The sequence below is a fragment of the Hemitrygon akajei genome, chromosome 5 (assembly GCF_048418815.1).
Source record: "Hemitrygon akajei chromosome 5, sHemAka1.3, whole genome shotgun sequence".
In the NCBI taxonomy this organism is placed as follows: domain Eukaryota; kingdom Metazoa; phylum Chordata; class Chondrichthyes; order Myliobatiformes; family Dasyatidae; genus Hemitrygon; species Hemitrygon akajei.
Window position 1 is genome coordinate 32924734 of NC_133128.1, and position 13847 is coordinate 32938580.

Here is a 13847-nt window from a genome sequence, read left to right on the forward strand (position 1 = left end):
CTTCTGGTTGTTCTTTCCATCTCCAGAATACAAACCCCGTCCCTACACAGCTGTCGCCAAGTGTTACGGTCGGCAACAACATCCTTCAGGTCCTCAGGTCTGATCTTGTACTTCCTTAAAGCATTCTTCATCTGATCTTTATAGGGCTTCTTCAGCCCTCCAGCTGAGCGTCGACCATGATGTAGCTGGCCATATAACACTCTGCGGGGTAGCTGACACGGAGGCATCCTTAACACATGCCCCAGCCACTGCAGCTGACGCTGGGTGATCATAGCCTCAATACTTCTGCAGTTGGTCTTTACAAGTATTTCAGTATGAAGCACCCGCTCACGCCAGGGAATTCCCAGGATGCGCTGAAGGCAGTTTATGAGGAAGCGCTCCGAGGACTTGATGTGATGGCTGTAGAGTACCAATAATCTACCTAGCAATTGCCTCACCAACAGTACTCATGCGCGTGACGCAATGGGCGTGGCCGAGGAATTGAGACGCGCGGCGCAGTGGGCGTGGCTGAGGGATTGAGACGCGCGGCGCAGTGGGCGTGGCCGAGGAATTGAGACGCGCGGCGCAGTGGGCGTGGCTGAGGGATTGAGACGCGCGGCGCAGTGGGCGTGGCCGAGGAATTGAGACGCGCGGTGCAGTGGGCGTGGCTGAGGGATTGAGACGCGCAGCGCAGTGGGCGTGGCTGAGGGTTTGAGATACGGGGCGCAGTGGGCGTGGCCGAGGGATTGAGACGCGCGGCGCAGTGGGCGTGGCTGAGGGATTGAGACGCGCGGTGCAGTGGGCGTGGCTGAGGGTTTGAGATACGGGGCGCAGTGGGCGTGGCTGAGGGATTGAGACGCGCGGCGCAGTGGGCGTGGCTGAGGGTTTGAGATACGGGGCGCAGTGGGCGTGGCCAGGGGATTGAGACGCTCGGCGCAGTGGGCGGGGCGGAGCGGGGCGGAAGAATTGAGGCGCAGTGGGCGGGGCGGAGCTGGTGGGATTGGAGCGCGCGGCGCAGTGGGCGGGGCGGAAGAATTGAGGCGCAGTGGGCGGGGCGGAGCGGAGCGGAAGAATTGAGGCGCAGTGGGCGGGGCGGAGCTGGTGGGATTGGAGCGCGTGGCGCAGTGGGCGGGGCGGAGCTGGTGGGATTGGAGCGCGAGGCGCAGTGGGCGGAGCGGAAGAATTGAGGCGCAGTGGGCGGGGCGGAGCTGGTGGGATTGGAGCGCGCGGCGCAGTGGGCGGGGCGGAGCGGAAGAATTGAGGCGCAGTGGGCGGGGCGGAGCTGGTGGGATTGGAGCGCGCGGGGCGGAGCGGAGCTGGTGGGAATTGAGGCGCAGTGGGCGGGGCGGAGCTGGTGGGAATTGAGGCGCAGTGGGCGGGGCGGAGCTGGTGGGATTGGAGCGCGTGGCGCAGTGGGCGGGGCGGGGCGGAGCGGAAGAATTGAGGCGCAGTGGGCGGGGCGGAGCGGAGCGGAAGAATTGAGGCGCAATGGGCGGGGCGGAGCTGGTGGGATTGGAGCGCGCGGCGCAGTGGGCGGAGCGGAAGAATTGAGGCGCAGTGGGCGGGGCGGAGCTGGTGGGATTGGAGCGCGCGGCGCAGTGGGCGGGGCGGAGCTGGTGGGATTGGAGCGCGCGGCGCAGTGGGCGGGGCGGAGCGGAAGAATTGAGGCGCAGTGGGCGGGGCGGAGCTGGTGGGATTGGAGCGCGTGGCGCAGTGGGCGGGGCGGAGCTGGTGGGATTGGAGCGCGCGGCGCAGTGGGCGGGGCGGAGCGGAAGAATTGAGGCGCAGTGGGCGGGGCGGAGCTGGTGGGATTGGAGCGCGCGGGGCGGAGCGGAGCTGGTGGGAATTGAGGCGCAGTGGGCGGGGCGGAGCTGGTGGGAATTGAGGCGCAGTGGGCGGGGCGGAGCTGGTGGGATTGGAGCGCGTGGCGCAGTGGGCGGGGCGGGGCGGAGCGGAAGAATTGAGGCGCAGTGGGCGGGGCGGAGCGGAGCGGAAGAATTGAGGCGCAATGGGCGGGGCGGAGCTGGTGGGATTGGAGCGCGCGGCGCAGTGGGCGGAGCGGAAGAATTGAGGCGCAGTGGGCGGGGCGGAGCTGGTGGGATTGGAGCGCGCGGCGCAGTGGGCGGGGCGGAGCTGGTGGGATTGGAGCGCGCGGCGCAGTGGGCGGAGCGGAAGAATTGAGGCGCAGTGGGCGGGGCGGAGCTGGTGGGATTGGAGCGCGCGGCGCAGTGGGCGGGGCGGAGCGGAAGAATTGAGGCGCAGTGGGCGGGGCGGAGCTGGTGGGATTGGAGCGCGCGGGGCGGAGCGGAGCTGGTGGGAATTGAGGCGCAGTGGGCGGGGCGGAGCTGGTGGGAATTGAGGCGCAGTGGGCGGGGCGGAGCTGGTGGGATTGGAGCGCGTGGCGCAGTGGGCGGGGCGGGGCGGAGCGGAAGAATTGAGGCGCAGTGGGCGGGGCGGAGCGGAGCGGAAGAATTGAGGCGCAATGGGCGGGGCGGAGCTGGTGGGATTGGAGCGCGCGGCGCAGTGGGCGGAGCGGAAGAATTGAGGCGCAGTGGGCGGGGCGGAGCTGGTGGGATTGGAGCGCGCGGCGCAGTGGGCGGGGCGGAGCTGGTGGGATTGGAGCGCGCGGCGCAGTGGGCGGGGCGGAGCGGAAGAATTGAGGCGCAGTGGGCGGGGCGGAGCTGGTGGGATTGGAGCGCGTGGCGCAGTGGGCGGGGCGGAGCTGGTTGGAATTGAGGCGCAGTGGGCGGGGCGGAGCGGAGCGGAAGAATTGAGGCGCAGTGGGCGGGGCGGAGCTGGTGGGATTGGAGCGCGTGGCGCAGTGGGCGGGGCGGAGCGGAAGAATTGAGGCGCAGTGGGCGGGGCGGAGCTGGTGGGAATTGAGGCGCAGTGGGCGGGGCGGAGCTGGTGGGAATTGAGGCGCAGTGGGCGGGGCGGAGCTGGTGGGATTGGAGCGCGTGGCGCAGTGGGCGGGGCGGAGCTGGTGGGAATTGAGGCGCAGTGGGCGGGGCGGAGCTGGTGGGATTGGAGCGCGTGGCGCAGTGGGCGGGGCGGAGCTGGTGGGAATTGAGGCGCAGTGGGCGGGGCGGAGCTGGTGGGAATTGAGGCGCAGTGGGCGGGGCGGAGCTGGTGGGATTGGAGCGCGTGGCGCAGTGGGCGGGGCGGAGCTGGTGGGAATTGAGGCGCAGTGGGCGGGGCGGAGCTGGTGGGAATTGAGGCGCAGTGGGCGGGGCGGAGCTGGTGGGATTGGAGCGCGTGGCGCAGTGGGCGGGGCGGGGCGGAGCGGAAGAATTGAGGCGCAGTGGGCGGGGCGGAGCGGAGCGGAAGAATTGAGGCGCAGTGGGCGGGGCGGAGCTGGTGGGATTGGAGCGCGCGGTGCGGCGCGGCGCGGATGACGTCCACTGACGCTGAGTCAGTGCGCTGGTGCAGCGTTCGGAGTGTTGCGGCCGGTGACAGGGTGAGTGAACCTTGCGGCAGCAATGCTGATTCACTTATGCAATTCTCACCTTGTCGTTTCTGTTTTCTGTTGCCGTAGCTGCAATTTAAGGCCGATTCCATTTGGCGGGACCGGTTTGTCAGAGCGCCATGGGCAAGCAACCGAGACGATGGGCAGGGCCTGGGCGAGATGGCTGAGGCCAATGTGGATGGGGCCGCAGGTGAACGGGTGGGAGTCAGGTTGATAAGGCCGTGATGGAGCAAACACAATGGTGTCCTGAAAGCATGGTGGCAGCGGGGAGGGCTGGTGGTAGATGATGCGCAGCGTGGGATTATAATAGAGGGTTGTATTCGGCGTTTGTCAGTTGTTGCACCGGAACGAGCGGGGAAGGTGGGGTGCAGTGAATCGGTAGGTCTTTATTTTCATTGAGATGTGGAAAGATTTCGGTTAATTTTCTAGATTTAGTATTACATTATTCACTGTGAAGCCAAGGTCTTGGATCTGAATAAAGCAAACTACAAGAAGCACCAGTTGGCCCATTGGAAAAATTCATTTAAAGGTATGATAAAACAACAACACGTTTAATGAATTAGCACATTTTAAACAATATTATCCCGCTAAAGGAAATAAAACAAGAAAACTGCAGAAAAGTAGGAACATTTCAGAATTTTAAAATGACCAAGACATTGGTGAGTAGTGTAAGATAGAAGCAGGCCTTTCAGCCCACTGTGTCAATGCAAACTATCCTGTTCGTCTATATTAGCCTCACTGCCTGCATTAAATCAGCCATTTTTGCCATAAGACACGGGAGCAGAATGAGGCCATTCAGTCCATCATATCAGCTACACCATTCAATCATGGCTGATTTATTTCCCTCCTATCCCTATTTTTCCTGCCTTCTCACTGTAACGTTTAAAGCCCTTACTAATCTAGAACTTATCAACATCCCCTTTAAATATACCTAATAACTTGTCCTCCACGGCTGTCTATTGAAATAAGTTCCACAGATTCACTGTCCTCTGGCTAAAGAAATTCCTTTTCATCTGTTTTAAAGGGACATCCTTCTATTCTGAGGCTGTGCATTCTGATCCTAGACACTCCCACTATTAGAAACAACCTCTCCAGGTCCCACAGTATTTGTTAAGTTTCACTGAGATTCTCCCCTCATTCTTCTTAAACTCCAGAGCTGTCAAGCACTCCTTGTATTAATCCTTTCATTCTTGGGCTCGTTTTCTATGTCATGCTCCTTAAAGTACTTGTCCGGTTGCCTCTTAAATGTTCCAGTTCCAGCTACCAGCTCCTTCCTGATAATTTAATGCTAATCCCCCTTAAACTTCCTCCCTCACCTTAGCCTGTCTCTGGCTATCTGCCCTATTGATGCCTCATAATTATAAATACTGCTCATGTAGCTCACATATCATCCCTTAGCCTCCTTTGCTCCAGTCGCTCCTTGTAATTCATTCCCCCAATCCAGATAACATGCTTGTGAGTCTCTCCAGCATCCGGTTTAGCCTGATCATATCTTTCCTGTAGTGTGATGACCAGAACGCCACACCATATTCCAGGTGCAGCCTAACTAGTATTTTGTACAACTGCAACGTAGTCTTAATTCTTTATACCCAAAGCCCCAGCTGATGAAGGCAAACATGCTATACACCTTCTGAGAAAGTTGAAATTTGAAGGTAAGCTAGCCAATGATATAAAAGAGCATGTCAAAAGGGGCAAAGTTGATTTACCATGATTAGAGAACGTGTCTTATGAGGATAGATTGAGCAAGCTCGGGCTACTCTCTTTGGAACAAAGGAGGATAAGAGGTGATGATCGAGGTATACAACATGTTGAAGAGTTACAGTGGACAGCCAGAGACTTTTTCTGAGGGTGGAAATGACTAATATGAGGGTACATAATTTTAAGGTATAGGAGGTTGGCAGAGGGAAACTTTTTTTCCACAGAATGGGTTGGATGTGTGGAACATGCTGACAGGAGTGATGGTAGAGGCATATGGTTTAGGGACATTTAAGAAACTCTTAGATAGGCATATGGTTGAAGAAAAATTGAGGGCTATGGAGAGGAAAGGGTTACATTAATCAGAGCAACCTGTACTGTGCTGTTCTAGGTTATAAAATGTTTTAAAATTTTGAGTGTGTGATTGGCTGAAAGCTACCTATCTAGCCCCTTCACAGATTCAGCAAGAAATAGAACATTAGGTATTGTGTTGCCTTTATCTCATTCTATGACATTACAGAATATGAAATAATTTAAAATTCAAATGTAGAGCTATCTTGTGCCACATATGTTGATTTCTGGTTACAGTGTCTTTGGATATTGTGTATAAATGTAATGCCTGGTTAAGATTTTTATTGCTATTTCATTTTAGCAGTTCTGTAAGAGCAGTCTGTTCTGCTTTTAGCACGTTTGGGTTTAAGTTAAAGATGAGGAGCTATAATGCATCACTGATCAGGATGGTGGAATTGGGAGAAGGTTTTAGAGAATGCTGGGCAGGGAGGTTTCTGTGACTGATGTGGGTCGAGGTCTTTTTTGTGGGAGCTGGGAGAAGACAGGAGGGAAGGTGACTGAGGATGCCATGCTTGTTGGGCAAGGTGCTTTGTGCAGATGAATGGCTTCAAGGAGGAAGGTCCAGTGCTCCCGTGGGGGAGCCCATTTGTCGAGCGACATTCGGATGGTGGCGTGTGGTTTCATGTATACTGTGGGTCCAGCGCGTGAGTTTAAGACAACTTCAAGATGAGCTCAGCTTGTGTGCGTGCACATTTGGATAGGTTAACTGTAATCGGTCTTTTTTTTTCCTTTTTCCTACTAAATGTTTGATAAAGCTGACATTTGTAAATAGTCTTTATAATTATATGTAGCGTACGGTCTGTTATTTCTTGCCAACGGATAATCGCAAGTGGACAGTATTCAGTCAGATCGGGGTTCAGGTGGTTGAGACATCCCAACTTCCCGGTTTTGGTGGGAGCCAACTCATACTGACCATAGACATAGGGAGTCTGAGAAAGGTGGTTTCTCACCGCTGAGTCCAGTGGCTGTTAGTGAGGGGCTCACGAGCTGCATCTCTAGAGATGCGCAGTAAAAAGGGGTTTCATAAGCCTGATCCCCTACTTAAGGTGTTTGTTGTGTTAGATATGATTAAGCATATAGGATTTGTATTCTTGAGTTTAGAAAAATGAGAACTAAGCTTGAGAGTTCATGCTTTTGTTTGATAAAATTGTCACGACCTCAAAATAAGGGTCAGCCATTCCTGCAACAATTTCCTGCTAAATCTTTGAAATTCTGTACCTAAGAGAACGATGGAGTACAGCTGGTGAGCAGAGATCGATGAATTTGTAAATAGTAAAGGAGTCAAGGGTGGTGCGACAACGTGACACTAGGTTATAAGGATTAAATGCAAAGCAGGAAAGAAGCTAAAAGACTTACTACTTGTGTTTCTTATGATTGGATGGACCGGGACCTAGGATGGGAGAGGTAGACAGGACCTGAGAACAGGGACGGGACAAAGAACTAGCAGGACTGTTCTCTGGTATGTAAAGTGTGGTGGTGCTGGAGTGGACAGGGCTTCTTAGTAAAGTGCTTCTAAGGATGTGATTGGTAGGGAACGTGGCGGAGCTAAAGCATATAGTTCTTCAGGTTAGGGACCATGGTAGGTCTGGGGATAGTGTTTCCGGTGCTGCAGAAGTAGTGGAGAATAGAACCCGGGATAGTGCTAGGATTGACTGAAAGAGGGGGCAAAGCTGGGGTTTTTTCTTCTATCCTGTGGTGGTGGGGGAATGGTTTGACAGGGAATGTTCTGGTTTGATTTCGGGGAAATACTGAGATATGGTGGGCCATGAGGAGGGGTTTTGAGAAAAGTGAGTGGTGGAGCTTCGAGCTGGGATGTGCAAGGGAGGGAAATAGGGAGAGTTGGGGTGGATAGGTAATACTAGTAGTAAATCTGACTCTTGATAGTGGGGTGTTCTGGGGTTGAATTTGAGAGGTAGATAAAGCACTAGGAGTTTGGGCAGTCAATTTGATTTGAGAATAATGGTGTTGAATCTGAGGATGATGAGGGGTGCTTGAGATGCCTTTCAATTTGCTGTTTAAAACTGTTCAAAAACAATACCTTTCATCATGTTGAGGATGACGTGCGATATTTAAGCAGGGCTAGAATGATTGCTTACTGTGACGGGGGCACATGAGAAAATTGAATTTCAAATCATTGAAATTATTTGAGTGGGGGTTGTGGGTGAATGGCTACTTTATTGTTTTTTGTTGTAATCTTTTGTTTAAAATTTCCTTCATTAGAAGATCGTTGATGAGAATGGCCTCCCGTGCTGGCCCACGTGCTACAGGGACGGATGGCAGTGACTTCCGCCATAGAGAGAAAGTCGCTTCACATTATCAGATGAGGTAACCTTTTGGTGCTTTTAAATAGAACAGCTCTAAATGGATTTACTGTACTTAAGAAAATTAAAGTTATGTGAATGCTGCAACTCTAAAACAAAGAAAAGTAGCCCTAACCATTTCAGACGTGGTGGAAACATTTATTTTTCCCCTGACACAAGGAAAAGTGCATTGATTGTACTTTGAGTGCAGCTTGAGATGAGCCAAAAAAAATCACAGGACTTCTCTTGAAGATACTGTGATGCAATAAGAGACTACAGAAATTGAACTTAAAGGGACTGTTTGTGAGCCTTTTGCTATTACCTGGTTTTCTGCATTAACTACTCATAAAATGTTGTCTAGTCTTCATTTAAGTGACAATAGACAAATACAATCTACCTAAAGTAATAACACAAGCAGTCTTTATTGAACATGTTTGATCATTCACAGTCCAAGCTGGAAAAAGTGTGTGAGCCCTTGTATTTAATAACCTTTGCCAAACAATTCCTGTAGCTGCTGATCAGACTTGCACTGCAGTGAGGAGGAATTTTAGACCATTGCTCAGTACAAAACTGTTTTAGTTCATCAATATTTCTGGGATACCTTGCATGAATAGCCTCTTCAGGTCATACCAGAGCATCTAAATTGGTTTTAGGTCTGGACTCTGACTTGGTCATTCCAAAACACAAGTGTTTTTTTTTTGTAAACCATTCTGTTGTTTTACTGTTGTGTTTGGGATCATTGCCTTGTAGGATCATCCAACTTCTATTACGCTTCAGGTGATGGACTGCTACTCTATAAAATGCCTTAATACAATTTCGAATTCATTGTTCCCTCAACGATTGCAAGCTGTGCAGGCTCTGAGACAGCAAAGCAGCTCCAAGCCATGGTGCTCTTTCCACCATGCTTCACAGTTGGGTTGAGGTTTTGGCGTTGGAATGCAGTGCCCTTTTTCTTCCAAACAGAGCAGTGTGCATTTCTACCAAAAAACTTTTGTCTCATCTGTCTGCAGAACATTGTCTCAGAAGTGTTATGGAACATCCAGGTTTTTCTTTATTTGTGGACACATGAGCAGAGGCTTTAGCATGTCCTAGAGATTTCTGCAGGTCTTTGCTGTAACCCCTTGGTTCTTTTTCACCTTCAGCATTGTATGGTGCTCTTGGTGTGATCTTGGCAGGACCCCCACTCCTAGGGAGAGTGGCAGTAGTACTGGATTTCCTCCATTTGTAAGCAATTTTTCTTGTGTGTACTGATGAACATTCGGGTTTTTAGAAATGCTTTTGTAGCCTTTTTCAACTTCATGCATCTCAATACAATTCTTCTAGGGTCCTCTGAAAGTTGTTTTGATCAACTCATGGTTCTTTCTTAAGAAGACTTTGTCTTTCTTATAGGGCAGGGCACCTCTGCAACCCACATTTTGAATCTCATCTCATTTATTGGAACATCTGACTCCAAATAATTTTTGTAGAAAGTATTACCCCAGAGGTTAACATGCTTTTTTGAACCTAGACTGATTGTTTAAATGGTATACTCAGTATTGACAAGAAGTACAATTGTTTGTGTTTTTAAGTATAGGCAGATTGTGTTTGGCTATTATTGCGACTGGGATAAAGATCAGAACACATTTTGTAAGTAGTTAATGCAGAAAACCAAGTAGTTGCAAAGGGTTCACAACTTTTTTCTTGCATTTGTAGATACAGTTGGCCCTCCTTATCCGCAAGTTCCGCATGCGCGAATTCAACCAACCGCGAATTGAGAAAACTTGGAAGTGCTCTTCCAGCACTCATTCTTTGAGCACGTGCAGACTTCTTCTCTTGTCATTATTCCCTAAACAATGCAGTATAACAACTATTCACATAGCGTTTACACTGTATTAGGTATTATAAGTAATATAGAGATGGTTTAAAGTATACGGGAGGGTGTGTGTAGGTTAGCGTGGATCGGGATTTTAAAAAAATCAGAAGTTCTCTTATTCAGTAAGTCGGAACAGGTACATCCGGTATTAGTTAGCGTCAGTTAGTCAAACGTTTGTCTTAGAAAACAGTATATATTTTACCTTACTATGCATATAAAACACTTAAGAAACGTATGTATTTCAATAATTAAACCACTGTGTTGCTTAGTAATAACAGTAGCTTTCATCAGGGCAAGGCCTTTCTCACTTTATCCTTTAAAATTGTTCCGATCATTGACCGACTGTAGCCTAACGCTTTTCCAATGACTGATGGCGTTTCACCTCTTTCTGATCGCTTTATTATTTCCTCTTTATTTTCAATCTTGATCGTGATTGTTTTTGTGAACAGGAACACTGCGGATTCAGAGTTGCACCAAGTCCTAAAGACCACCACACTGAAACAGGTTAAATAAGGGACTTGAGCATCTGCATTTTTTGGTATCCGCAAGGGGTCCCGGAACCAATCCTTCGCGGATAAGGAGGGCCGACTGTGTTGATTTAACTTGGATTTTTAAAATGAAGGCTATTTATTAATGATTTGAATATGCATTCAAGTCAGTAAAGAATTATTTTATATAAAGGACCACTATATATAATAATAGAAAGATAAATTCCAATCGGCAGCACATTAAAATATGTAAATATTTATGAATATTAATTTAGAATTGTGTTTTTATTTTTTACAGTGTAACTCTGAAGTCTGAGATCAAGAAGCTGATAATTGCTCATTTAGTACTCTGGACACTACTCACTCTGCAGGTTATTGTCAGCCACATGAAGTTGGTGTCACATGATCTGATTGCTATGCCATACCAATGGGAGTACCCATACCTGCTGAGCATCATACCATCTATCTTTGGATTTATATCCTTCCCTCGTAACAACATAAGTTACCTGGTGCTTTCTATGATTAGTGCGGGCCTCTTCTCCATTGCCCCTCTCATTTATGGCACCATGGAGATGTTCCCCATGGCACAGCAGCTGTACCGAAATGGAAAGGCTTACCGCTTCATTTTTGGTTTTTCTGCTGTAGCTGTCATGTACTTGGTTTTGGTTATTGCAGTACAAGTGCATGGCTGGCAGATCTACTACAGCAAAAAATTACTGGACTCTTGGTTTACCTCCACACAGGAAAAGAAGAAGAAATAGTCTGGAGAAGAAAGTACAATTTGAAAGGTTTATGAACTATGGTGAATATGATGGGACTGTATCAGTCCATCGGAGATGATGATACAGGGGTAGATTGCTGGAGCTTATCTTGAATAGGATGTTTTTATTTTTATCATCATACCCTGATGCTTTTGTTTCCAATCAAAGAAATATAACGAGTCTCAAACATTTTGTGCCACTTTTTCAATTCTTTGGTTGTTGAATAGATTGTTGTGGCTTTTAAGAATATAATGGTAATGTCACTCTGTAGCTAGATAATACAGTATATTCGGGAATGTTTCCAAAATGATTTGTCCAAATCATTTCTTTTTTATGGTTGTATTTCCTCTTGATATATCAATGTGATTTTTCAAGAGGAAATAACAAGTGGTTTAAATGTTGATTTTGTATATTATACTGCTGCAAGGTTGCAATTTCCTACATCAGTCTTTAGTGAAACTGGGTGTGTGGTACATGGGTGGGAGTGTTACTTAGAGCAGACAAACGTTCTTTGAAAATTAGATTGCATGTTATAAGCAACGTGTTCAATGCTTACAAATTTGATCCACTTGTTTTCTTTCAGGCAATCATATGAAATCCCCCATTCTTTTCATTATTTAATAAAAGGGCTTGTCCTAGCATTGAGTTAGTTAGACCAGTGCAAGAATACCGTCTACTTAACCTTCTATGACAGTTTCTTGTTATGTACTTTTAAAGTTGCATCACACAAATCATTTTGAATTTGGCTCCAGCTCGCTGAACAGTCTTAATGATTCTTAGCTATAGTTGTGTTTGTCTTAGTGTTCAAGTGTTGTCACATAAATTATGAGCATAGTCTTAAAATACTGATCTGATTTTATTTATATCTCTTAATATCTCCTATCTCTTCTGAATCAGCTTCTTAATCCTCTGTATGCTGTTGCTTTGATTTCTCTATAATGAGCTCTGATATAGAGTTGGACATGAGCACGCTATTTGCAGTGAGGCACATCTTATGACATTCTTTTGAGAACTGAAAGACATCCTGCATTCCCACACTGGTTTCATAAATATCTAATTGGTTAAATAAAAGTAATACAGTGTCAAATCCATGAGTTGACTCAAGTTGTTTACAACCCTGCTCTACATTCAAGCACGACTTTTTGAAAAGAACTTGCTCCTTTTTATGGGGATGGTAAGAAATTTGACAGTACAATTTAAAATTGTGAGAAGTTTATAATCACTGCAGATCAGTCAATCCCCCCACATTAGTCTGCAGGTGTAGTAGCTTCATATTTTGTGTATAGATAAAAATTTTAAAAAATAAACCAATGAATAAGTTAATCTAAATTGAGTAGTCTTTTTATGTGCAAAAGTGAGTACCGGTAGATTGAATTTCGTTTTGATTTTATTGCATATTTTAATTACAATGAATAAAATGTTGCACCATCATTTTTTATACCAGTATGATGTAAAAATTTAATCAGAAGCATGTTAGAGGTCTATCCATTATGTCTTTGTCTTTATGAATAAAATAGAGTTGTCACTTTTTTTGCTTACCAATCATGTTAGCAAGTCATTAATGAAGGAGAGGGTTGCTCTGGTAAAACTGATTGGAAGTTTGTTGTCTATGGTTGCTTTCCCATCCTACCTTCATTTGTCTTCCAAAAAAATTGGATGCTTAGATCTCAAGACCTGGTAACTATCATCTCTTGATTTGAGGCATTTCAATTAGTGGTTGCCTTGCAACTAGATCAAGCACAGTGATGTCACTTTACAATAATAATACATTATTCTGAGCAGTAATTGAATTTTGTGCCCCTTACTGTTTTTTGGCTGTGCTGTCTTTGGAACATTTATATATATATATATATATACATACAGCAGTTATCAATGTTAATGAATTGTATACAGGTAATTGCTATGAAATTACATTGGAATAGTTTTATTATTTTGAATTAGTCATCTGATGTCAACAAAATTAGAGTGTAAAAGATGAAATGGGGCATAGATGAATGGAATATGTCAGCATGCCCAGTTACATTGTAGGAGGGGAAAATTAAGAATGCGGAGCATAAAAAGGAAATTTAAGTATAATCAAAGAACATATGCACGTCTCTCATTTGAAATGTTTTACAATTTGGATTACTGAAGCCAAGATTTCTGCATCTTTTCACGGAAGTTGATAAGGGACATAGACAAAATGCTGGAGAAATTCAGCAGGCCAGGCAGCATCTATGGAAAAGAGTATAGTTGATGTTTCAGAGAGATACCTTCAGGACTGGAGAAAACACGAACATTTTTTTTCTCCAATTCTCATAAAGGGTCTTGGTCTGAAATATCAACTACACTCTTTTCCGTAGACGCTGCCTGGCTTGAAGAGGCCTCCAGCATTTTGTATGTTGCTTGGATTTCCAGCATCTGCAGATTTTTTTCTTCTTTGAAGTTGATAAGCATTTGATTAGTAAAAACAAAAGCTCTGGCAAAGACATGATTGTCCAAATGATGACTTCTCTGCAATACATGATATTACCTCCTTACCAATGCTTAAAGCTAGTATTTAGGTTTTGGAACTCCACTGTTAAAAGCTAATACAAGTACGGTATTTGCCAGACAATTGAAAACTGTGTTGCACCAGGTTGCAATTGTTCTGTCTTCTCTTGCAAATCTTCTTGCTGACAGTTACCTCGTCATGTTGGCGTTTATCCTATTCAATCTATCTACAATTTGGATTTTGCCAATGGATCAGTCAGTGGTCTACTTTGTATTTCTCTGCAGGAAATTTCTTGCATAGGAGGCTTATCATTCATGTTTTTGATACAGATTGCATTAGTCATCTGGCATTTTAATCTATCTTTTATGTAAATTATTAAGATGAGCTGCATATTTAAACTTCATGTTAATGTTGTGTCCGCATGGCTCTGGTTGTGCTTAAAGCAATCACTTGCTAACAGATTTTAACATAGAAATCCTACT

At 46.8% G+C, this 13847-nt stretch overlaps 1 protein-coding gene across 1 annotated transcript; it reads left to right on the plus strand.

Moving 5' to 3' along the window:
- The first annotated feature begins 3316 nt into the window (after nucleotides 1-3316).
- jagn1a (jagunal homolog 1a) lies at nucleotides 3317-12215 on the plus strand. Its single transcript, XM_073045161.1, has 3 exons — nucleotides 3317-3436; nucleotides 7712-7816; nucleotides 10430-12215. Exons 2-3 carry the CDS (start codon nucleotides 7722-7724, stop codon nucleotides 10890-10892), a joined length of 558 nt encoding a protein of 185 aa, XP_072901262.1. The 5' UTR covers nucleotides 3317-3436; nucleotides 7712-7721; the 3' UTR covers nucleotides 10893-12215.
- Nucleotides 12216-13847: the final 1632 nt, after the last annotated feature.